The following is a 24601-nucleotide window of genomic DNA, read 5'->3' on the forward strand; positions in this document are numbered from 1 at the left end:
GAAAGCATATAAAATGACAGAAACAGACACTAACTTTTGTTCTTTGTTCTAATACTGGAAATTTTACTAAATGCTGACAATGTTAGATTAGTGTCCAACACTTCAATGCACCGTTCTCTCTTCACATTTGGATCACCCTCTAACAATGTAAGCAATATTAAACTACATTTCCAGGAACTTTAGCAAGATTTGAGTTTTTCTCTCAAACTGACTTATACCAAAATAATAAAAAGGAAGATTTAAGAAATCCTGTTAAATTTCTTCAGCTCCATTTCATGTCTTCATTTGACTCTTACAAATTGGAACGTTAATAAATCAACTAAACAATTTCCTCACACTGGGAGGAACAAAACTCCCGCGTCAGAAATGAGGACTGTCTCTTTAAGAAAGTTCAGAGGTCACGCTCCACGTGTTGTAACCATCATGTCGGCGCCCTGTTCACTCTCAGAAGAAGGTAGGAATCACAGCTGTATCGTCTAAAACATGACAAACTCCAAGTTATCTCTCGAAATGCCGTTTTTATTCTCTCTAAATGTCGTTATCAAAACAAAAGTAATTAATGATGTGTTGTTTTGCTGCTCCGTTGTTTTGTGATGAAGACTTAATCTCAATGTTTGTCTTGATTCTGGATACTACAGCTAATCAATGAAACACCTTAAAAACATGTCTAGTGCTGGGCGATTTTGCTTAAACAAAAAAATAATAAAAATCACTGAGTTTTGATTTGATTTTCGATGTTTTTTTCAATGCAGTTAAAAATGACTGCAGACATCAGATATATTATCAAAAGTGCAACTTTATTGCTGTGATTGTCCTCAATAGTTAAAATGTATAGAACAATCCCAAAATAAAAAAAGTAAATGAGCAATTTTAAACCAGGTTTAAGCAAAAGTGTAACAGCAACTTCACAGTAGCTTAAATTTTCTGATTAATAAATCTTATAACTACATATTTTATGACGTTACAATTAAAGAAAAATAATAAACTCTTCCCTTAGCGTCTCAGCATAGTGTGAATAATAAATGAAACATGCCTGTGGCACACATATAGCCTACTCAAAGGGTAAACAAAGAGGGGGTGGGCTCACATCGCGTTATGGTAACCCACAAGGATGGAACGTGAAAAAGTCCGAATAAACTGTTGGAAAATTTTATATATATATATATTTTTAACTCGATTTGTAAAATAAAATTCAGTTTTAGCTACAAATTCGATAAATGAATTAAATCTTTTTTTTTGCCCAGCCCTATCCTGAGGTTTATTTAAAGCAGTGGGGTCCAAATCAGGTCCTGGAGAGCTGCGGTCCTGCTTGTTTTAGCTGTTTTTCCAGCTCAGAAACTATAGAGAAGATGCCTTTAATGCTCTGAAACTCATTCATTTTTGGTTTTTTGTGTGCTTCATATATTAGTGTTACTTTGTGAGTAACAATGGTCTTTATGCATTGTTGAGCTTGAACATTATCTGCATGTTGATGCTTTGTGTTTGAAATCTTTTTAGGTAATTTTGAGGTAAACTTGATTACTGCTAAGATGATTTCACACAGTATATGAATAAATAAAGATTATTAAGACAATTTATTATGTATAGTTCTAAGCATATATATATCTAACTTTTTATTTATTCTGCACAATTAAAAACAAAACAAAAACCAATACATAATATCACAGAAATGGACATACAGAGCAGGAAGAGGGCAGGTTTTCATATGAAAACACCACATACAATCTCAAAACAAGTGTATTCTATACTTTTACTTTCTCAAATATAAATCTAGTTAAAATATTGTGCAGTATTAAAATATGTGAGCTGAGGCTTATTGTTATTTTGTGCACTAATTCTCACTAGTCTGTATTTGTAACAGTATAACAAACATGATCAAAAAAATAATTTTAGAGAAAAACAGAAAAAAAGTCTCTGGGGTTTCCAGAAGTTTGTGATACAAAAATATGGTCACAACAACAAGAATTACTGTATTAATTTATCACTGTGGGTGCTGACTGCTTCCTTTTCAATGGACAAAAAAAAAAAAAAAAAAAACACACGTTAAAGCATTAGTTTAGCAATCACAAATTTATATGAATGAATCCCTATTTGTATAAAATATGGGTTAAAAGAAGGTGATTCTTGAGCAAAATGTATTCATTCATAGTAAATAAATCATACTAAATAATATTAGTTGATAATTATGTTAAATGTGACATTGAGTTTGTTGGTTTAATTTTTTTTTCCCAAAATGTGTTTTGTTTGTAGTTGGAAAAAATGAATACAATCACTTCTGTATTTAAAATAAGTTGGTATTTGGAATAATGTCATTTAGTTTTGCTATTCGTTCTGATCAGACTATTTCTTGTGGTTTCAGCTTCCTGCACAGTGATGGCAGATGTTAGTGACGGTGCTGCTAATCAGCCAACTAATGAGGACAAGTCGGATGATGTCTCCAAAGATGGTGGTGATGATGATGATTTTGTATCTAAAGTTCCAGCTGAAGGAGAGAAAGAGAAAGCCTCTGATTCCTCCGTGTATCGTTACATCAAAGAGGACCTGTTCACGTCTGAGATCTACAAGGTGGAGATCAGGAACCTCCCCAAGTTCATCGGCTTCAACGATCTGAAGAAGTTCCTGTCCAAACACGGCCTCAACCCGCACAAGATCAAGCTGATCAACAGGCAGACGTTCGCCTTCGTCACCTTCAAGAACGAGGAGGAGCGCGACAAGGCCATGAAGATGGTGCACGGCATGCAGTGGAAGGGCCAGGTGCTGAGCGTCAGGCTGGCCAAGCCCAAAGCAGACCCCATCCTCAGGAAGAGGGTCCGGGAGGAGGGAGAAGGCGAGGGGGGGCCGCCGCCATCCAAACGAGCCGACGGAGAGGAAGAGGAGGAGCCGCTCAGCGTGCAGCTGGCCAACGTGGTGACGCCTCTGTGGAACGTTCCGTATGAGGAGCAGCTTAGGAGGAAAGAGCAGGAGGTGGAGGGAGTCCTGCAGAGGCTCGCCAAGTAGGTGGAGCATGAGCGACTTTGAACACAAGAAGCACGTTTGTTGGTTCAGAGTAGTAAAATATTGATCTTGTGGGAGGAGCAATAATGATCTCATAGGATATCAGAGAATGGTTGTGTAGTGAAATGGTCTGGTTTGGACTGAGGTCAGATAACTTTGTTCTTACTGCTGTGATTGGTCAGTTCCTTGAAAAAACGATGTAACTAGGATATTTGACTTCGTCTGCACATGTTGTTTTTCTCTCTTTCAGGGAGATTGGCAGCACCAACAAAGCCATGCTGCCGTGGCTGTTTGCTCAGAAAGGGAAATATAACAACATGTGTTGCCCTCTGGAAGCAATCAGACCTTCACCTGCACAGGTACGTCTCTAATGATCCCACAACATATTCCTCCTGTACATATATTCTGTCTTCTTTTTCTGTGTCAAAATCCACTAAGGCAGAGGTTTTCAACTTGAACAGAAGTTCAGTTTTTAAATGAGAAAAGTGGAATTCTTGTATGTTTTTTTGTTTTATTATCCCCCGCCACAAAGTGTGGAAGGGGGGTATAGGTTTGAGCAGGGTGTCAATACCTTGATGGAGTTCGAAAATGAGAAGCGCAAAATATTTTTTTCCGGAGTTATTGCCCTTGTTCCATTTTTTTTTTTTACTCTGTTCTAGGTATCTTCAAAGTGAACAGTTTTTCTCAGAAACCGTTCAAAATAGGATAACTAAATTTGGTGTGTGGCTTCAGGGTATCAATACCTTGGTAGAGTTAGGAAATGAGAAGTGCGCAAATATTTTTCCCGTAGTTGTTGCCCTTGTTCCGTTTTTTTACTCTGTTTGAGGTATCTTCAAAGGGGACAGCTTTTCTTACAAACTTTTTAAATTAGTAATGTCATACTCTGATGTGATAATATTTTCTTATGTGTACATCTAAGTTCTTAGATTTAGGACATTTAGGAAAAGGTTGTGAGTTATAATGACAACTAATCTGGTGGGGGACGTTGATGACTGTCTTCTTGTTTGTTTGTGATGTGGATATAAACATTGCACTGACATTTTCTTTATTATATTATTTGCTCCTAAGTCTAGAAAATTGAAAGTTGACTTTTCCTTCTAGTTCTGTGATATTTTGTCTGAGCTCAGGTATAAACTGTAATTCCTGGAAAAATAAAGAAGCTGTACTGTAAGACTGTACATATCTTATTGCTGATGTAATAGTAGCAGTTAGTTATACAGTAAATGAATTAAGTTAGTTTTATACCAACACCTGCCTTCTATCTTTTAAATGTGTTGAATTGATTTTGAGTTGTAACACAGTGGTTCTTTCTGGCTGTTATATTTATTTCATGTTGGTGCGTCATTGAGTCTGTTTTATTATAAGAGGCTCAGGTTACTTTTCTGTTACATCCAGTCCTAGAGAGCTTCTGTTCTGCATGTCTCTGTGCTCCAACACACCTGAACCTAATGACTGTCAATAATAACAAGCTACACTTTACAATCAGCTGTGGTGGACCAGGATCACATCTAAAACATGCAGGACAAGAGCTCTCCAGGACTGTAGAAAGCCTTTTTTTGTGAAAAAGCAACATTTGGTAATACAAAATGCAGCTATTTCACTGTAAAAGGAAACACTGCACTAAGTATTTATCATGTTTGTTCTTTTTTCTGAACACTGACAATCTTCTCCAGCTGACTTTTCTCATCTCCTCTCTGTGTGTGCTGTGCTATCGTCAGACAGAATACAGAAACAAGTGTGAGTTCCTGATGTCGGTTGGTGCAGACGGTGAAGATAAGACCATCGGTTTCCGGCTGGGGAAATATAAAGGAGGCTCCTGTGCTGTGGTGGGACCGGCCCAGACCTGCCACGTCTCAGCTGAAGCCAAACGGGTCGTGGAGGATTTTCAGAAGTTCATCAGGTACACACGAATATTCCTCGTATAATAGTTTGATTTTTTTTATTGGGAACTAAAGGTAAGAATTCCAGCAAGTTCATTTTGTCTTCTTTTTTTAATAATATCAAATCAATTAGTGAATTTTTCATACAGAATGCAACTCAAAGTGCTTTACAGAGTTAAAGCTACACACAGACGCACACAGATATACAGCTTAAAGTAAAGACAGTGATGTATTTTACAGAGGATCTTGTAAATATTTTGTTACGTTTCATATATTATTATTTTTTATTTTACATTGAAGTTTGCTTTGAAGTTTGCTTTGAAGCTTGCTTTGAAGCTGGCTTTGAAGCTTACTTAGAAATTTACTTTGATCTCCTGACATATACGACAATCGGGCGACGGGGCGTGGCCAGTCTGAGAGGACTCTCAAGTTGGCCACGCCCGCAAAAAACTCATCAGGACAAAATGAAAACTATTCGTAGACGCCTCTGAGGAAGACTGAACGTTGGCAGTTGAAACATGTCAGGAGATCAAAGTCAATTTCCTGAAAAAAGTTTGTGTATAAATGAAATCTTAACATATTAACTAAAAATAATCTTCTAAATGATGCAAAAACTCAGTTTAGTAAAAATTTAAAGGCATTTATATTGAGTAACTAATTCATAATGAGGTAATGAATTATATAATTAAAGCTGAAAGAAATTGAATGGAAACTGACTTGTTTTTTAAGCATTTTGACTGAAAAGTATTTTGGGTTGTTCATGGCTAAATCTGGCACATTTACACTAAGTATTGTACTGGTGTTCATTAATGTTGAACTGTCCTCTCCAAATAAACAAATATAGTTAAGTTGTTTTATGCATTTTTTACATTTTCATGCTTTAGGGCAAAAAAAAAAAAATAGAGGATGAAATGTTGCTATTTCACTTTTGAGTGGTGGCTGCCCTTTCATGTCCCCACGTGTGGCTTTGATCCAGGACCACAGCGTACTCCGTGTACAGCCCTGAGACGTACGAGGGCCACTGGAAGCAGCTGACCGTACGCACCACCAGGACCAAACAGGCCATGGCCATAGTGTTCTTCCACCCACAGGTGAGACACGCTCTCAGCTGATGGAAGAACATCTAATGTGTGTGTTTTTCTCATTTGTCACCGTGTGACGTGTAGAAACTCGATGAAGATGAACTCGGGGCGCTCAAAGCCTCCATGAGGGAGTTCTTCACTGAGGGAGAAGGAAAAGGCAGCGGAGTCACGTCTCTGTACTTTGTCAGAGAGGGTCAGAGGTGAAAAAGGACTCCAGCGTTTTCTCTCCCTGAGGGACCAGACGCAGGTTTTCATGTTTGTGTGCATGTGTGTGTGTGTGAAGGACGTCTCCTAACCCTGAGAGTCTGCCTTGTGAGCTGGTGGCTGGAGAGACCTCCATCCATGAAGAGCTGCTGGGACTCAAATTCCAGATATCTCCTCATTCCTTCTTCCAGGTGAGCGATGAGCGTGTGTACTCAAGTACAACTAAGTCATACATAAAATACAACAAAGTACAAGTAAAAAGTAGCTCAATTAAATAGTACTCAAAGTAAAAATTACTAGTTACTTTCACCCTCATGTGTATTTTTAGTAATAAATATTTCCATAGTGTTTTTTTGCATACAGTAAACACCTCATGTATAAACTTAAAAAGGTAGAGACCAAATCCACCACAATTGGAACTTAACCCTTCTATTATTATCAAATATTATTACACTTTTTCCCCTTGGGGTCAATCTGACCCCAGGCTCAAACAGTGTGGGGTCAAATTAACCCCACAGGAACACCAATGCATTCAATATGTGTTCAGCACATTGAAAAAATGTGTTAATTTTACTTTACTTAATCAATTGCACCAGCAAAAAAACCCCAACTATACCCCCATTAGTTCTGGTTAGATTGGGATGCAGTATGATTTAAATACTCCATGAATGAATATGATGAGATGATCGGAGCCCTTTTTTTTTTTTTTTAAATAGGGTCCGGGGGTCCACCCCCCATTTCCAAATTTATGGGAACATAGTCGTGTGATATATCATTTCAAAGGTAATTCAATGTAGATTATGATTATGCCTCACACAATCCGATTAGGGGCCTGGGAGGGACCACCCTACTTTTTTTGGCAATTTCCATTAAAATTGTTTTCTCATTTATTTGTGAGTCAAATGTTGCGACAGTTGGTGATACCGACTTATTGACAAGTACCAATATATGAATGGGCCCATTACTCTGTATGTGTCACGGTGGCCACAGGTGGCCCCGTTTTTTTTACTCTGTGGAATCGAGTCATCTGAGTGAATTCTTGGGAATGTGGTACGTGCTATTCGGGGCAGAAACGTTCAAGGGGCTCGACCGTAGTTCATCTGAACTTGTTAATGATAAACAGTGAATGGGGTCAAATTGACCCCACGGATAATAGGAGGGTTAATCTATTTTCCACTAAGGCATATTTATAAAATGAAGTTTTAGCAAAATGTACAATTCTTTTTAAAAACAAATAAACACAAATAACAGATTCAATTCCACTTTATTTATATAGCGCAAATTACAACAGTCATCTCAAAATATAAAAGTCAGATTCTTTGTCGTCATGGGTTACATGCTTGTAGAATCTTCTGGTGTTGCATTACGTTTAATGTGATTGGTCGGCCATGATGTGATGCATTTTATTGTTGTCTGGTCATTTCATTTTTTTTTTGTGTAGTTTCACAATGTCTGTTGATCATTTTAAAACAGTAAATAATAATTTACTCAGTAATGGTTGGATGTAGAAATGTAACTAATTACTTCTTTTAAAACATACTTAAGTACAAATACAGATTTAGAAATATACTCAAAAAAGTACAAGTACCCATAAAAGCAACTCAATTACAGTGACGTGAGTACTTGTAATTCATTACGTTCACCTCTGGTATCAGGTCAACACTGGGGCTGCAGAGCTGTTGTATTCTGCTGTGGGAGAATGGGCTCAGCTGGACCAGGACAGTGTATTGCTGGACGTGTGCTGTGGGACGGGGACCATTGGCATCTCTCTGGCTAAGGTACGCATCACAGAGTCTAAATGTGTTTAGCTTTAAGCTACGACCATGAGCTGCACTGTGGGGCAGTGGGATAGAAACCATGCTAGCTCCAGTCTATTTCTTTACTTTATTTGTGCTAAAACAGTGGTTTTCCAGTCTTTTTTGGACCGTGACCCCACTTTGATATCACTCATTTCTGGCAACCGCAATGACTTCATTTGGGATCATGTTTGTTATGATGTGTAACAAACGCAGAGTAGTAGACACGATGTGCCAGCTCAGATATTTTTATACTGCATTTCATTTCATTTTCTTTAAACTGCATTTCATTTGAAGTGAAAGATTTTGTTTTGATTTGAAAAAGAATAATAATTTTACATTTTAAAATGTGTTTTTAAATCAGTAATCATTTTTTTAACCAATTACTCAACACTTCAGGCAACCCCACGTGGGTCCACGACCCCGAGGATGAAAAACTGTGCTAAAGTGATAACTCCTTTCCTCCACACAGATAACATTTAGTTTGCACTATTCCTGTTTCGTTGCATGCACACATTTAAAAGTTTGACTTTTTTTTTATTTTTAAATACATTTTCACCACTGTTGGAGGTTGTGAAAAATATTTAATTTGCAAATACAGAACTCAAATGTTAGGTTTATCTAATTCAATATTCAAACATAGGCCACATTTGCACTGTAGCCAAATGTGGCTGTGTTTCTGTAAACACAGTGCGTGCCTACATGTGTAATATGAACAAACACACACACAAAAAATATGCATTTCTAAAAAAAAAAAAAAAAACTTAATGCATAAAAATTGTGCATTTTAGACGTTTAAAGTTCCAGGTTCATGCATGCAGTTCTGCATCACTTTGGTGTAAAGTGGCAGCGATTCTCCCTGATTTCCAATAAGCTCTGTAAACAATGTATTTAGCATCGTAATGGGAATCATAAATACGTTTTCACTCTGTTTCTCTTTTTTTCCCAGAGGGTAAAAAAGGTGATTGGGATCGAGTTGAGTCAGGAGGCGGTGGAGGACGCTAAGGTCAATGCTAAGCTCAACGGTATGAACATCATCACACAGCAATAGAAACAGGACTGTGTCTCAGTCCTCTATACGTTTAAAGGGACACACATTCCTGAAATCTCTATTTTGTCACTTAAGGATCAAACGGTTTTTGGTTTAGCAGTATTTCTTTGGTTTGGTGATGCATGCTGGGAGGACAGACACAGGCTTCCATCACATTCTGTTAACAACCGTAGTTTCACCTCAATCACTCGGTCAGGGTTCAGTTTGAGTAAAATGTACATGATTTGCTCCTGTCGTGTCATTTTGGTGTTCATTTTATTTATAAAGACGTAAAAACAAAAAGTGTTGAAGCTTCTTTTTGGTTGTGATTCTTATTAGAATTTTCAAATGCTGTGGATTGGAAAACATCGCATGTGATGACACGACAGGGGGTACAAATGAAAGCATTAAAGATGTGGAGTTTCATAGTGTTTGTTTTTAGTTAAAAATGATAATCAGACTGAATATTACCAGCAGCTCAGAAAACGACGACAAAAACACAAAATAAGAGCAAAATATACTGAATAATAAAAAGAACAGACAACATCAAAATACACAACATGACACCAAAAACACACACACACTGAGAGAAAAAACAAAACAACAACAAAGACACACACAAATGAGAGAAAAATACACAAAAATAACAGAAAAACAAACAAAATGACATAAGAAAAGACTAAATGACACCAAAAACACAGACTAAGATAGAATAATTTAAATCATGCCAATAACGCACACAACCCCACAAAATAAGAGGAAAAACATTGAAGAATAAAAAGATCAGACAAACAACAAAATGACAGCAAAAAATCAAAATGATAATATTAATGATCTCGATTAGAACACATCAGGCGGGAGATGAAATGATAAACTATAGAAATGTATCTATTCAGGAGGCACTAAATACACGTTTCATTCACTTGGTTACAAACTCATTCATTCCATCATTATGCTCTCGTTTGTTTTTTTGGTTTTTTTACAGAATTCTGAGCAAAATGTTGTAGTTGGACATACTTAGATTCCAAAGTTAGAGACAGGGTGTACTTGAGCCAAAAAACTGTTTGAGAACCACTGCACTAAAGGAACAGCGTCTCATGTTCTCATGTGTATGTTTGAAGGTCTGAACAATGTGGAGTTCCACTGTGGGAAGGCTGAGGACGTGTTCCCAAACATCCTCAACGCTGTCGTGTCTCCCAGCGTCACCGCCATCGTGGATCCACCGAGGGCCGGCCTGCGTGAGTGAACACGGAGGCTCTGACGCTGATGATAATCGTGGTTTTAAAATGCGTTTGCTCTCAAACAGACACCAAAGTCATCCTGGCCATCAGGAGAGCGGAGCACCTGAAGAGGCTGATTTATGTTTCGTGCAACGCCAAGGCAGCCATGACCAACTTCATTGAGTGAGTGGCACTTTATTCTAGCTTTTCTGCATGTCTAGGCTACACGTTGATGACGGTGTGTGTGTGTGTGTGTGTGTTCCTCCAGCCTGTGCAGGGCTCCGTCCAACAGAGTGCGCGGGGCACCGTTTCGTCCAGTGCGAGCCATGGCTGTGGATCTGTTCCCTCAGACCATGCACGTAGAAATGCTTCTGTTGCTGGAGAGAGTGGACTACAAATCCCAGGAGTGACCAAAAAAACACAAGTAATATTAATATTAGCATCACACAATATGCAGAGGAGGAGCTTCCACTGTGTGTTCTGTCACATAAGCTACTGTTTTTTCATCTGTCCTAACAATGTAACGTGGGTAAGTTTTCAGTTTAATAATGATATTAAATTCATAATTCGGTCTCCCTCTTTTCAAATGGACTCAGCTGTTTTTATTAGTTAAGTTTTAATTGTTTTGAATCTGCAATATGATTAAAACAAATTGTCAACAAAATTCAATGTAAATGATTATTTTTGGGTCAAAGGAATTTTCACTTTTAAACAGGTCCTGCTGTTTTCCATTAAGCTCTACAAAATCTGTTATTTATTTTATTTGGACTTTTTTGGTGTTGCATCTATACTCGGCTCAATATGTATTTAAATAGAGTCAATTGTAAAGCAAGAGTTCATTACAAAAATAGAGATGGATACTTTCATTTCTGTACAACTTAACAAAATAGGCTTTTAGGTGCAACTTGTCATTTTTTTATTTGGGTTTTTTTTTAAACAGAACATGCAAAAGGTCACTTACTGGTTTCTGGCTATTGGCAGAGTTTTTCAGCCTTGGGGTCACATGGAATTAAACTGAAATGTCTAATAATTGGTCAAAAAAAATATCAAAAAGTAGGTAAAAACTGATTAAAATTTTATATACACATCATACACAAATATCACATAACTGTATCCTATACTTAAACTATATTAAAACTTGTATCTTATACTTAAATTCTTGAAGAAGAAAAAATGATGAGATCCATATAAGGCTGGGCACCGCTGGCATTAGGCCCTGTTTTGTCACTAGGGGGCTCTAAAGTTAAGTCATCAGCCTCATCTAAGGAGAGCTAAATTGTCCTGTATTCATTCTTAATATGCTTTAAAAACAAATACATGGTTTAGGAATGAAATAAACTAATATAAGTGGGTGAAGCAGTGAATTAGTTGATTATGTTGAATAAAAACAACTGCTTTTCTTCAGTCAAGAACTTTTATTTTTGCATAACAGACATCACTGAAGTGCGGGAGCACACGTTGCAACACATACTTCATTTCCTAGGCAGCAACATTTCAAACAGCGACAGAGAAAAGCGTGAACATTGAGCAAAGAGAAAACACGGAGAGGGAAAAGCACATTCTTATAGCACAGCTCTACTCATTGGATCATGGGACCGTTTGTAGAAAAGCAACATGAGTCAAGCCAGTGATTCTTAAACTATTGGTTGCAACGTTTTTAGTTTTTTTGAATGAAATGTGAGACTGTAACAGAAGTTTTTGTTGTGCGTCATTTCTTTTAGTTGTGAAAAACTTGGTGACGTTGCGTTTGTTTCAGTGACAGCTCAATTTCCACACTCTCCTCCTTACACCCAAAATTCATTGAGTCTTAAAATGTCTGTACTTCAAGTTCATTATCTTCACCTTCTTTAAAAATACTAAGCGCCTAAACAATAAATGTTTGGTCTTTGAGGTCCAGCCTGCAGCAGAATCCTGGAGCCCTTAATGAAAAACAGACTCAGGCAACACGTAGCTTATTTTAGTTCTTTTATAAGGGCAACCTATTATAAAGCAACTAAAAGGTAGGATGTTTTTAGCTGGTGTGTGAAGTTAGTATACTAATAAAAAAATATGTATTACAGCACTTTTTAATCCAATGCTTGGGTTGTTTGCAGCATGGAAAGTAAATGATTGACTATTTAATACCTCATATTACCAACAGCACGATCAGATAAGTTTAATTGGAGGCGAGTGATCACCATGCACGTTTTTAATCATGCACACTAAAACGGCAGCGCTCACATTTCTGATATTGAAACAGTAACCAAAAAAAAAGTATAATCCAAAAATATTCAAAACACCTACCATTAAAAGACCAAATTATCTATCAAGTATTGTTTTCCCGATCGAATGATGAGTATAAATACATGACACACAGTTGTCCTCCCTCTGCAGCTGAAAACATGAAGGCATGCATTTGTACTGGGAAGGTGGCTGCTCTGCTACCTGGGTGTAACCAGGGTAAATCTGCAGAGGTAGATGAGATGTGCTTTTATTTTTTTAGTGCCTGTAGTTCTACCAAATACATCCATCAGCCAATGACACAGAGTGGGAAGCGAGGCTGGACTGGGTGGTGCTGTATTGCTATTGGATCGCAGTGATGTGTGTGTGTGTGAGTGAAGGGAGTGGGAGTGGGTTCAGTGCTGTGGTTGCTCTGTGGATTTCTGGGAGCTAAACGTCGACGGTGCAGAGTGGTTCGCTCCCTGGCTGTGCTGATTCCATTATAGTCATCTTGGGTTTCTTCCTGGTTTCCTCCTGTTAGAGGAGCACAATCGTTATTTAAGTCATAATTATCAAAAAATACAAGTCATCAACATCCCCCGCCAGATTGGTTCTCATCATAACTCTCAACCTTTTCCTAAATGTCCTAAATCTAACTTAGCACCACATAGGAAACTGAAATTTAACATTGTTATACAACTCCACCTACTCTCTTGGGACATATAGCAGATAGTTTTGTATATTCTATCTGGTGAACATGCCAGCCCCTCAAAATTAGAAAAAAGTGTGACAGGGTTTTGGCCTCAACCAGTTAGACTGAGCAGACGTCAGAATCGCCAAACAAGTGAAATGTGTTGTTGTTAAGCTTTGGACGTTCTTACCCGGTGTGTGGCCAGCTTCTTCATTTCTTCCTGCAGTTTGTTCAGGATGTGCAGATTTGGCTTGTTCTTTTTGGCATACTGCTGCAGTTCAATCACACTCTTGTCTGAGCTCTCCTGGAGAGAAAACATCAACAGTAATCATACGAGTTTGATTGTACACATCAGGAAACAGTTTCATGTTTCACTTATAACAGAGTAAAGAATAAATTAAACTTAAACCACATGTAGAACACACACACACACACACACACACACACAGTTCAGCCAGCACATCATGACCATTGATAGGAAGAGTGGACTAACGAGGTTTAGAAATGTTTCTCACCATTGGAGGATATTTCGTTAGTTGATATACAGTATCACATATTATTTATGCTCATATTTGTCACATTTAGGGATGGATACTGAATTTGGTAGTTTATTAGGTACTGACTGAATTCCTTTGGTACCACTTCACGAAAAAGGTTGATAGTTGTAGGTAGGGCTGGGATAAGCAATGATTTTTTTCGATGCATCGATTAATCAAACAATTAATTTTTCCAGTTCGACGTGATTCGATTATCAATTATCTCCCCATTACTTGACTAAAAGTAATTTATACATGTTGATTTACATATCTAAAATGGAAAAAAAAAATTAATATTGTAATATATGTATATTACTCTTCCACTCAAAATTCCAAAATAAAGTTCTAGTAAGAATATAAAAGTACAAAATAATGCATTAAGATTCAGAGGTAGCATCCAATAAAAATGTGTTACATTGCATTATATTATATCCATGCGTCGCGGAGTGTATCAGCTGTGTGTGTGTGCTTGCGTTCTGCTGCTGATGTCACGGCGGGTGTTTCCTCCTTATTCCGTCGACGCGCTGCCGTCCGGTCACACCAGGGATAAAAGACGAGGGATACGCGGAACAGCTACCTTCGATGAACGAGTGCGTCTTCACTGCCTTGCAGTTTTGAAACTCGGAGCCGCCACTCGTTTTAGTTATTCTCCAGCGCCTCCATCTTTGTTTTGGTCAGACAACGGATCGGTCAACCTATTTTTTGTGTCGACGTCATCGATTACGTTGACGCGTTGTCCCAGCCCCAGTTGTAGGCAAGGGTTTTCATGATGAAGAAATTTGCGAGAAAAGTAGATACAATACAGTTAGATGTTGGTTTGATTTATTTGTTAAAGTTGTTTATTATTAATGAGAAAAATATGATAAATTGGAACATTTTGAGATTTAATTTACCTTTTATTACCACACAAAAGTACCCAAAATTTGTACCGTTGAGGACCAACATTGATTCACAGGTGACTAGTATCGGTTCAAATGTGAAAGGTTCCCATCCCTACTCACGTTTCTATGAAATAGAAATCAGTTTGTGTTGTAACCTGTTGTGAGAGTGAAAAGGTTCAAACATTCACTGTTTTGAAATCCTGAGACTGAAATACGTGGCTTTCACCCTGGACTTACTACCAACATAGTTGGTCATAATGTAATGGCTGCATTGGGTCGTTCATCCCGATTACAACGTGAATGTCCTGCTGCTCACCTTCTTCACCATCTTGTTGTTCTCACGGCCGTACATGCGCAGCAAAGAGCCCCAGTTTTTAACGTGAGGATGAAGCATCTGCAGGATCTTCTGTGAGGCCAGCTGTTTGCCAACCCTCTTGTTCTTACCTGGTGAAGAAGACGAGGAGAACCATTCAAATCCAAAATACAACAGCACTGGAGGGCTTCTGTCCTGCATGTTTTTAGATGTCTCCCTGCTCATCATGCAGCTCTGCAGAAAGCCTGATAACGAGCTGCCCTTTACTGTCAGCTGTGATGGACCAGGGCAGCGTCTAAGACATGCAGGACAGGGCTCTCCAGGACTGGACCTGAGCACCTTTGTTCTACAGCTATGCAGAAAAAAAAAAATCACCCAGCTCTACGCAAGACTAAAACGTAACTCTTGGGATTTACTTACACCATCCACGCACTGTGTGTTTCCCACACGTCATCAAATATTCACTCTTCTGGTTTTTCCCGGGGATCACCTCAAACTTAATGCTGGTGTCGCCCATTCCATGATTTCTGTGAGGAGAAAACACAATTGATTCAGGGAATGACTTCCTGGTTCTGAGCAGCCAATGAGGACAGTGACTGTCCCTTTACCTCTTAAGGCACTCGTGAAGAATCTGATATGGCGAAAGTAGTCCGGCTTTGTTGGTCAGCTCGTACACGCGTGAGTCTTCTATACTGATATGATTAAAATACTGAGACACAAAGGGGGAGGTGTCAGTCGCACACAGGATTTAAACGATGAAAGATCTGAAATATACCTCCAGTTCATCACCCTCCACAGGTTTCTCTTCTGAAGTCTGCTTCACAAAATCAGGGATGAGGATTTCCAGTGTTGCTCGAGCTATACGTTCACATGTGGAAACGGTGGCATCGTTACATCAACAGCACAAAGGAGTCAAAACAAAATATGTAGAATTTCAACACAAAGACACACAAAGGCCCTCATTTATCAACCTTGCGTGAAAAAAAGGTCAAATTTGAGTTCACATTTGGTCGTACGACAGGACCAACACGTGATAAATCCGGCAGCTGCATTTGATCGTCATTAACTTGTTACACCCTCCTCTTTCGGAGGCCCCGCCCACTGAAGTCAAACAAGAAAATAAGCTTTTCCAAGATGAAAATCAGCATCCTCACATCTGAGGTGGAGCAAAACAAAGATGTGCATTTTGACAGTGTGAAAACTGGAATTAAAGAAGCCCATTTAAACGCTCTGTGGAAGAGGTGACATCTGTCCTCCTGTGTGCTGTGAGCAACTTCACAACAGAGATACTGTAGACACACGGATATGACATTTAAAAGAAATTAATGATCAAAACGCTTCAAAAAAGCTGACAAAATGTCACTTGTTCGTGTTTAATATGCAATCAGTCAATTTCACATATTCATCACATCACTGACTACTGCAGCGCATTTGTAAAAGTTTAAGGAACTATTTACATTTAAAAGCATAAATGAGGTCCTATTTTCTCCGTACAGCCCCCAGTGATGTGCGGTACGGGGAAAATAGGACCTTATTCTCCAAAACAGAGCATAGCAGTGCTGCGCCCCGTGTGTGCACTGGGTAAACCTATGCGCCCCTGCTTGGTAGCAGAGTTTATTAGCGGGGTTATACAGTATTCTGTAAAAGAAAAACCAAAAAAGTGGCATCAGTAATAAAGTAGGCTTTTTTATTTTATTCAGTTTAATTTGTTTAAACAATCATGCTTAAATGACAGCTGAGGTTTGTTTAATACTTTATATTCATTCTCAGTAAGATTAGGCTGTGCTGAACCACAAATCCAAAATGGATAAATACTGAAGCTTACGTAAATTTGGTCGAACGCACATCGCTCAGATCGGAACGTATGAACGGGTGATAAATGAGGGCCCAGGAGTGTAAATATCTGCAATATGACTACATTTAGAACTTTCCCTTTTATTGTCAAACTTATTTTTTTTACCACAGGAAGACATTTTTTACAGTGTTTTCTAACACTGCATTAGAGAATTGAAACACAGCAGTCCATGCCAAAGAGGAAAATGAGAGGATGAGTAACGCATACCAGCTTTATTCTTGGCAAGTTTCTTACTGCTAGCAGTTCCTGTGCCATAGGTCACTCCATCTATAATGACTGACGCTCCGAAAGGCTCACTTGGGTTCTCTGTGTGGCACAAAGAAGAAGTGATGAGCAACTGGAAGATGAAACCTTTCCTGAATCTTCTCACCCCAACGATAAAGAAAAAAAAAAAGCACTTACCACATTCAAAAAAGTTGTAAACAGGTCGAACCTTGAGGACGCGTTGCATATATTCATGCAATATGCAAACTTCAGACTTTCCGTTTGGATTAATGATGAACTCTGTGAAAGCAACAAAAACTTCCTCTTCAGAAAAGGGGCGGGGCAACTTCATGTGAGACGTGCTAGATGTTACGGACCTTTCTTTGTCGGAGCGTCCTGTACCGACAGTGTGATGAGTTTCTGGTTGGCGGGCAGAATGGGCCTCTCTGACTCCGCCTGTTTCCTCTTCATGTCTCTGTTGAACTGCCGTCGCTCGGCCCAAGTGCGAAACTTCTTCACCGTCACTTGTTCAAAGTCAAAGCACTTTTCAAGATACAGACGAAAGTCTTCGAGTTCTGTGAAGACGAGTAAATTTCAGTTTTTAAATGCAGCTTGACACAAAACGCAGATGATCAAGTGCTCACCTATGGACTCGTCCTTGCACACCTCCACCTTGGCCTTGACCTGACCCAAGGCTCCCTGTGCCACGTCACATGGTGGTGACTCAGTGCTCTGCTGCCCGTTATCAGCATCTGGGTTTCCGTTTGGCTCCGAGGCCCCGTCCAGCTCCTTACTGGGCTGTTCTGGAGCCTCAGCTTTATCCTCACCGCTCTCTTCATCTGGCTTACTAAAAGCCTCCTCCGTCTTTAGGCTCCCGTCCCCGTTACTCTCACGTTCCTTCATCTTTTTGTAATGCAGACAGGGGATGCTGCTGGTTGGTGGGTCGTGTTTCTGGACAAAAATGTTCAATTTTATCTTGGTTAGCCAAGGCTAATGACTAGGGTTGGTCACCGAGATCCGGCTCCTATTACGGAACCGTTAAGATGTTTGAATTTTGATTATTTTTTTCGGTTCCCAAATGCCCGCTTGCTCTGTTTGTTTACGTGGGGTTTGGATAAAATTGTGTTCACACCAAATGCAACTGTAGTGACTGCAGTCACTTCAACATAGTAGCGCTTTTTGGTCACTCCATCACTTCATTGCTCCAGTGACATGACGACCAAGGAACAGACTCAGTGTGAGTGTGTGTCTGCGGAGTTGCTGACAGGGGAGAGAGAGCGCTGATCACTTCTTCTCCGGCCTTATCATAGACAGCGCCGCTTTTACGGTTTAAATGATCAACTTACGGAGTTACAAAAGAATAAGTTTACTCAGAATGTAGGCTTATTCAAGAAGTTAACAGCTTTAATTTTGCCCCGGTAAATTGAGGAAGTGTAGTACAACCCTCCGCTGCACCCGTCTCACTGTAGCGGGAGGGCTCGCTTATTAGAACAGAGTTTACTTTCATGATTTGAATTTAATCTTGTGTTTTACCCTAATACTGCCAGTCCCTAGGAAGTAGGGCCTGGACCATGTGACCACTCTGGTTTCCCTGTGCAGGTAGACTGGAATGCCCGAGTTGTGGAATGTCATGATCCATCCGTCTGGCAGAGGCTCCGTGGGTGGACGGCCCCGACCTAAAACACAGGACAATGAATACATGACCGAAGAACTTTGATGTCAACTATAATAAAATGAGCCAAGGATGATCAGAAAAAAGGCTGTTAAAAAAATAGTTTACGGTTAAAATATGTACACTCAATAAATAAAGATGACTTTCTTGCCTAACAGTATTTGTCCCTCGTCACATTCATTTGCGTCATCAAAAACACAAACATTGTGCTGACAAAAAAGATATGCAAATTGAAAGTAATCTAGTGACTCATCAGTGTGCATTGTTAGTTTCCCTCTGATGTGTGTTGTTGTAATGCCATGTTTAAAATGCACCTCAACTCTTTTGGGTCCTGACCCACCAGTTGAGAATCCCTGATTTAAACCATAAGCATCAAAATGACAAGAAATAAAGGCATGAAAAGATCTAATTCTGAATCTTGAATAGACGATGAGTTTCACTTTCTGAAATGATTATTTCAGTTGGTTTTTTTTTCAGATTACGCTATAATTTTTTTTTTTTTAGCTGTACCCGTATGAAGCTTGGTTTTGTGTAAAAAAGTAAAAGACACAAAAGACAGGTCACTTGTTTTAAAACAAGACAAAAGGTTACACACAGCTGATGTCTGGCAGCTGAATTATTTCAGGAAGATTTGGCACGATACTTATTGTTATTGTTATATGGACAGATTGTGCTGAGTGGTCTCGAAAAGGCTCAGGTTGTGTTTTAGCTGAAAGAACTGAATCCACAGTGTACCATGAAAGAGAAGGTTCTCCACTCACTCTTGAGTACGGTCTTTATTTTGGTCATCATGGGCTGAACGCCTCCTTCCTCGTCTGACTGGTGATCACTGTCGCCACCATATTTGTCCTCAGTTAAGCGCATCTTCTTGGGGACGGGCATGCCCTCCTCCAGCAGTGCGTCAACATCGTTGTCAAACTCCTCCTAGAAAAGATGTGATTAACTGCAGCAGACTGATCAATAACTGACGACTAAATCTGAATTTTATGTCCATACATGATTGCCAAAATGAGAGAAAATAAAGCAGCAGTTATCTGGGTAACAATGGCCCTGACATTTTCTATTATTCATTTTAGTTTAATTATTTGGAGAAAAACAAAAAATACGATGACAAATAAAACAAACATGATGAAACATGTAACTAATCCTATATACTGCTGCAGATCAAGGATCAGAGGACTTCTTCAATGGATCAAGTATTGTAACTGACCAGAGGATAATAAAGGTGGTGGAGTAGCTTGACTCACTTGTTTCAATCCAGAGATTCTCAACTGGTGGGTGAGGATTCAAAAGTGGGTCCGGACATGATTGCAATGACAAATCAAGTTTAAAAAAAAAAAAAAAAAAAAAAAAAGTAATAACAAACCCTGTGCTTTTACTTTGAAAGAGATTTAGTGTTATTTATTCTTACTTCTAACACTGGCAGATAGTTATTTAGCAAGTGCTTAAATCAGTTTATTAGCACATAACCACTAATAATACACTGCTCATATGGACTGGGTAATGTGTTGGAACAAAAGGATACAAATTAATTTAATGGAAACAAAAATGATGAACTAGCAGCAATTATTTACACAAATCAAAGTACAAATATTAAGTGGCAGGTGAGGCCATTTTGCCAAAATGTCAACACAGCATATCAAAATGGTATTCAGTAGTTTTGATGGCCTCCACGTATTTGTATATATACTTGGGAATATTCTCCCAAACCTACTGCAGGGGATTAAAACCTGGCAGAGGTGTCGAATATACCGAATGTCTGACATGTTTTAGCAATAAAACGATAAAAACTGCTTGGAATTTTTACTAGCTTTAGATCAAATGTAACAGATTGTCAAATTGGTAAATGATATTGTCTTAAATCGACCGAAAGCCTCTGAATTGAATAGAATCAAAGCAGACTTTGTAATATCGGCAATAATCGTACCAGTGTCCAAAGAATCAAAGTATCGTCATGATTACCCCGAGGTGTTTAGTTGGATTTAGGTCAGACAAATATGCAGTCCAGTGGCCAATCCCTGATGTTCTATGGCTAATGCTAATCCAGATGTATCGATGCCAGGCAGTGAGCACAGGGCCCACTACGTGAGGTGCTCCCATCCCCCTATTGATGTTTGTTAATTCTGATAGTTTACGTCACAGTTGTTCACTCCAGTGAGCGGCTTGAGGTCATTTGGTAGTGCTAGAGCAGTGCTCTTCTTGTTCCTCCTTGCACAAAGGAGCAGATTTCAATCCAGCTTCTAGAATCTCCTCCATGCTGGGTGTCAGCAAACCTGGAAGTGTCACCTATGGATAGCGCTACACGATTATGGCCAAAATGATCATCTCGATTGTTTTGATCAATATTGTAATCATGGTTATAAATCACAATTATTTATCATATTAAGGAAAAATCTATGTTTTTATTGCACTACTTTTAAACAAACAATATAGTTTACATTACAAAATTAAGCTTTGAAATGGAATTACAATAAAAAATTAACCCAAGAATTGAAAATCTACCAAAGACTAACTGAATAAATACATTATTACAGAATGCAGAGCCCGTTTTAAAAGTTAATATTGCCGACGATCTGGTTAATTTAAAACGTGGCCAACAAACTTGTGATTAATTGTGCAGCCCTACGTATGGGTGCATCATCCTGGAGGAGCTGGACTACCCATACAACCTGACTAGATTCATATTCTAGGAAATGATTTGCCTTGATGTTAATGTTATACTTAAAATTAAAATGAATCACCATTACTTTTAATTTTTTTAAGCAGCGTATATACAATTACTCTGAGTTTGGATTTTTTTTTTTAGTTTATGTATCTAACTATTTTTCAATGCATATTATTTCACATCTGCTATTATAGTAAAAAACAGGAATATTAAGATACTTTTGGCAACCTGAGAAAACATTTGAAATGTTAGCATATCCAAACACATGTGCAGCAATAATCTTTAGACCAAAAACTATCCTTAAGATGAACTAAACCCTTTGATGGGACAGTAGTGTAAATAAAGACATATTGTCAACACTGGAAAAGACATCACGTACCTCATAGGCGTAAGTTGAAACCTCTTCCTCAGCTTGGCCCTGCTGAGCTATGACCTCAGATTTAAAGTCGCCGTGTTCTCCATCTTTATTATCCAAGAAGTTCTCGTAGAAGTCATCCAACTCATCCAAGACAGCATACTCAACCCTGTTTTCCATGTCTACCTCATTCTCTTTTGATGCTGTACCTACATTGTTTCCTACACCGGTGCTACACTCAGCTTCGTTCTCCTGCCTACATGATTCATGTAACTCACCATTGGGGTTGTCTGTGCTTCCATCACTTCCTGCCTCCTGCCCTTTACCTGTGTACAACACCTTTCTGTCCTTGCTGTTGCTGCTTTCAGTAAAGCTCACCCTGATCTTCACATCCCTGAGCAGCTTGAGGTCAGGCAGAAACGTGTTGACCGGGGGAGCATGGCGACCCGTTCTGGGGCACAGCGGGTTGGGAGCGGCCTCGTCTGAGACGTCGCTATTACAGAATGTGATGGGGGGCAGTTGTGTCTTTGCGTCCTCGTCCTCTGGGGTGCATGTGAATCCATCACCACCAGAGCTAACGTCCATTACCTCTGCGTCACTGGACGTTTGCAGGGGAGGTGGTGGAGGTGCTCTACCCTCATCTGTGTCTAAATCATCAGGTGGCTCCAAGGGAAGTGGTGGGAGAACATCATCTACATCCATTTTAACAATTTATTCACTCCTGGAATTAAATAAATACTAGCTTGATTAATCTTTTTTTTTTTTTTACCCTATCTGAACCCAAAGTATACGCAGATGCTCATTCCTGTTTGGACCACATAGCAGAGGTGAATATGCTAAGCTGACTACATTGTTCTTTTCATTAATGTAGACAGCTGTCAGAATCACTGTCTCAATTATTGGAAATCACAATGCATTCAGCTTAAAGTGGGACCGACGCACTGATCATTCTTCACTGTGGCCTCCTGGGAGCTGGAAAACAGATCACAGTGGGAATAACTGTTAAACACTCGAGCTGGGCGACATGAACCAAAATTTATATCTCAACATTTTATCCTCAAAATGGTCAATATACGACATCAATTTCAATATTTTTTTTTTTTTAACTCAAAGTCTGACTAGAAAGACAATTCTAGGTTAAATTTGCTGATGCAAAATGCCACACAGACACATTTATTAACAAACAGCGGCACAATAATATGTGCCACTTTTGGCTTTTTCTGCTGTAAGGGACAGCATGTGTGAGTGAGATCTGTAGTGTGGCTTGTGTAGGGGAAGGTCTGCATTTTTACACACTCAGAAATCCATCTAACTGCGCTTTTCATGCTGTTCTGTGAAGTATGTTAATACAGAATAAGCTATAAAATAGAAATGTATTGTTAAAGGCGGTATTGTAATTTTCTATATCGCCAAATTAGAAATTACGATACATCTTGAATGTCGATATATTGCCCAGGTTTATTAGCCACCATCCTCATCATCTCTAAACTTACGTTCAATCACTAATAATGTGGGCTATTTGTTTCTAATGATATGAACTTGCGCTTCCACAGCTCGAACAGATAAACGACGATTCAGTAAATTATTTCCATCTATTTTATTCGCTCTCTTTAGTCTGCAGAGCCGCTCAGGGCCCATAGCATCGACGCTAACAGGCTAATATTCAACCCTCTACTGAGGTACAAAAACCGACAGCGAGCCAGAAACAGGCCCCACCATTAATAACATGGATACTCACTGGTAATAACGACACAAGTGTCTCCTCTCAGGTACCTAACAACCTCCCTCAACCATTTATTACGCGCAGCTTCACCATATGGCCACAGACCTTACCCTGCCATCTTAAAGACGGAGAGAATTCAGTGGTGAACCGAGGAGCCGTTTTCCTGTCCCGCCTTTTCTTTATGATTGACAGACCACAGAGCCAATCACGCTGCTCCATATTCATCCAATAGTACAAATCGACCTATCAGCATTAAGTTAATGACTGACGTCAGTATTGCGGAATGTCGACGACTGTTAAAATAAAATAAAATAAAATAAAATAAAATAAAATAAAATAAAATAAAATAAAATAAAATAAAATAAAAAATAACCCCGCGTAAAATGGATGGATAGATGGGAACAAAACAAGAGGTTGCATAACATATTAAACCTTACAATACAAATAATAATAAATAAAAAATACTACAATTGAACTGCATTCATCTTCATCACAAGTCCTTACCGTTGCATTATTTGTGGTACGCAACTCATTTTTGAAATACAATTATAGATAGGTCAAAAAATACAATATATTAATATATACTAATATATCTATTGTAGGAGCCATGATTATAGGTCAGGGGTTCTCAACTGGTCTCACCCTGGGACCAACAATTTTCCAAAATCATTAAATTGTGACCCATTTTTTTTTTTATTGATTTATTGTTTTTAGAAATCAACCAACCAAATGTATTTTATTTTTAAATAGCTGTTGAGAACACACATGTATTATCTTTTTTTTTTTTATTTAACATAAATGTATATATTTTCCTGTGCGAGACACATTTCACAGCATGCCTGTCAAAATAAGTTTCTTTCAAAAGAGAAGACAAATCCAACATGAGACACAATAAGTTTTTATATTTTATCAGCTGTCCGCGACCCACCCAGTACAGGTCCGTGACCCACTTTTGGGTCCCGACCCACCAGTTGAGAATAATTGATATAGACGTCTGCCCCCTTGTGTTTTCCTATGTTAGGATTGGCTTACTGGTGCTGGGAGTGTCACTGGGTGTGCACTATCAATTAATGAGGTGACTTATACAGGTGGGTTGGATGCTCGGTGGCATAGAGTGGAGTGGAGTGAGACACGGGGAAAAAACCTTTGTTGACCGCCACTTGGACGACTTTACGCACATTGGATGCGTACATCGGACGTGGAGCGGAGTAGTCGGAGTAGAACACGCAGAGCAACTCGCTAAGGTGTGAACGCGTCATCAGTCACGCCCCCGGTTTTAGCCCACAGCGGCAAGTTTGGCT

At 38.9% G+C, this 24601-nt stretch overlaps 2 protein-coding genes across 2 annotated transcripts; one reads left to right on the plus strand and one right to left on the minus strand.

Annotated features, from left to right (window-relative positions):
• The first annotated feature begins 391 nt into the window (after positions 1-391).
• trmt2a (tRNA methyltransferase 2 homolog A) lies at positions 392-18596 on the plus strand. The gene is made up of 13 exons (XM_028456939.1): positions 392-454; positions 2360-2993; positions 3245-3353; positions 4713-4894; positions 5851-5965; positions 6041-6156; positions 6240-6351; positions 7816-7938; positions 8906-8981; positions 10108-10224; positions 10293-10389; positions 10475-10630; positions 18485-18596. The coding sequence occupies exons 1-12, from the start codon at positions 424-426 to the stop codon at positions 10614-10616; spliced, it is 1854 nt and encodes a 617-aa protein (XP_028312740.1). The 5' UTR covers positions 392-423; the 3' UTR covers positions 10617-10630; positions 18485-18596.
• Positions 11634-23465, minus strand: dgcr8 (DGCR8 microprocessor complex subunit). The gene is made up of 14 exons (XM_028456938.1): positions 23316-23465; positions 21602-22549; positions 19319-19481; positions 18419-18561; positions 17530-17836; positions 17263-17460; positions 17084-17185; positions 16889-16987; positions 15602-15684; positions 15435-15535; positions 15247-15353; positions 14830-14957; positions 13287-13400; positions 11634-12939 (listed from the first exon to the last, which is right to left on the minus strand). Exons 2-14 carry the CDS (start codon positions 22277-22279, stop codon positions 12856-12858), a joined length of 2307 nt encoding a protein of 768 aa, XP_028312739.1. The 5' UTR covers positions 22280-22549; positions 23316-23465; the 3' UTR covers positions 11634-12855.
• Positions 23466-24601: the final 1136 nt, after the last annotated feature.

This window comes from Gouania willdenowi, chromosome 9 (assembly GCF_900634775.1).
Source record: "Gouania willdenowi chromosome 9, fGouWil2.1, whole genome shotgun sequence".
Taxonomy (NCBI): Eukaryota; Metazoa; Chordata; class Actinopteri; order Blenniiformes; family Gobiesocidae; genus Gouania; species Gouania willdenowi.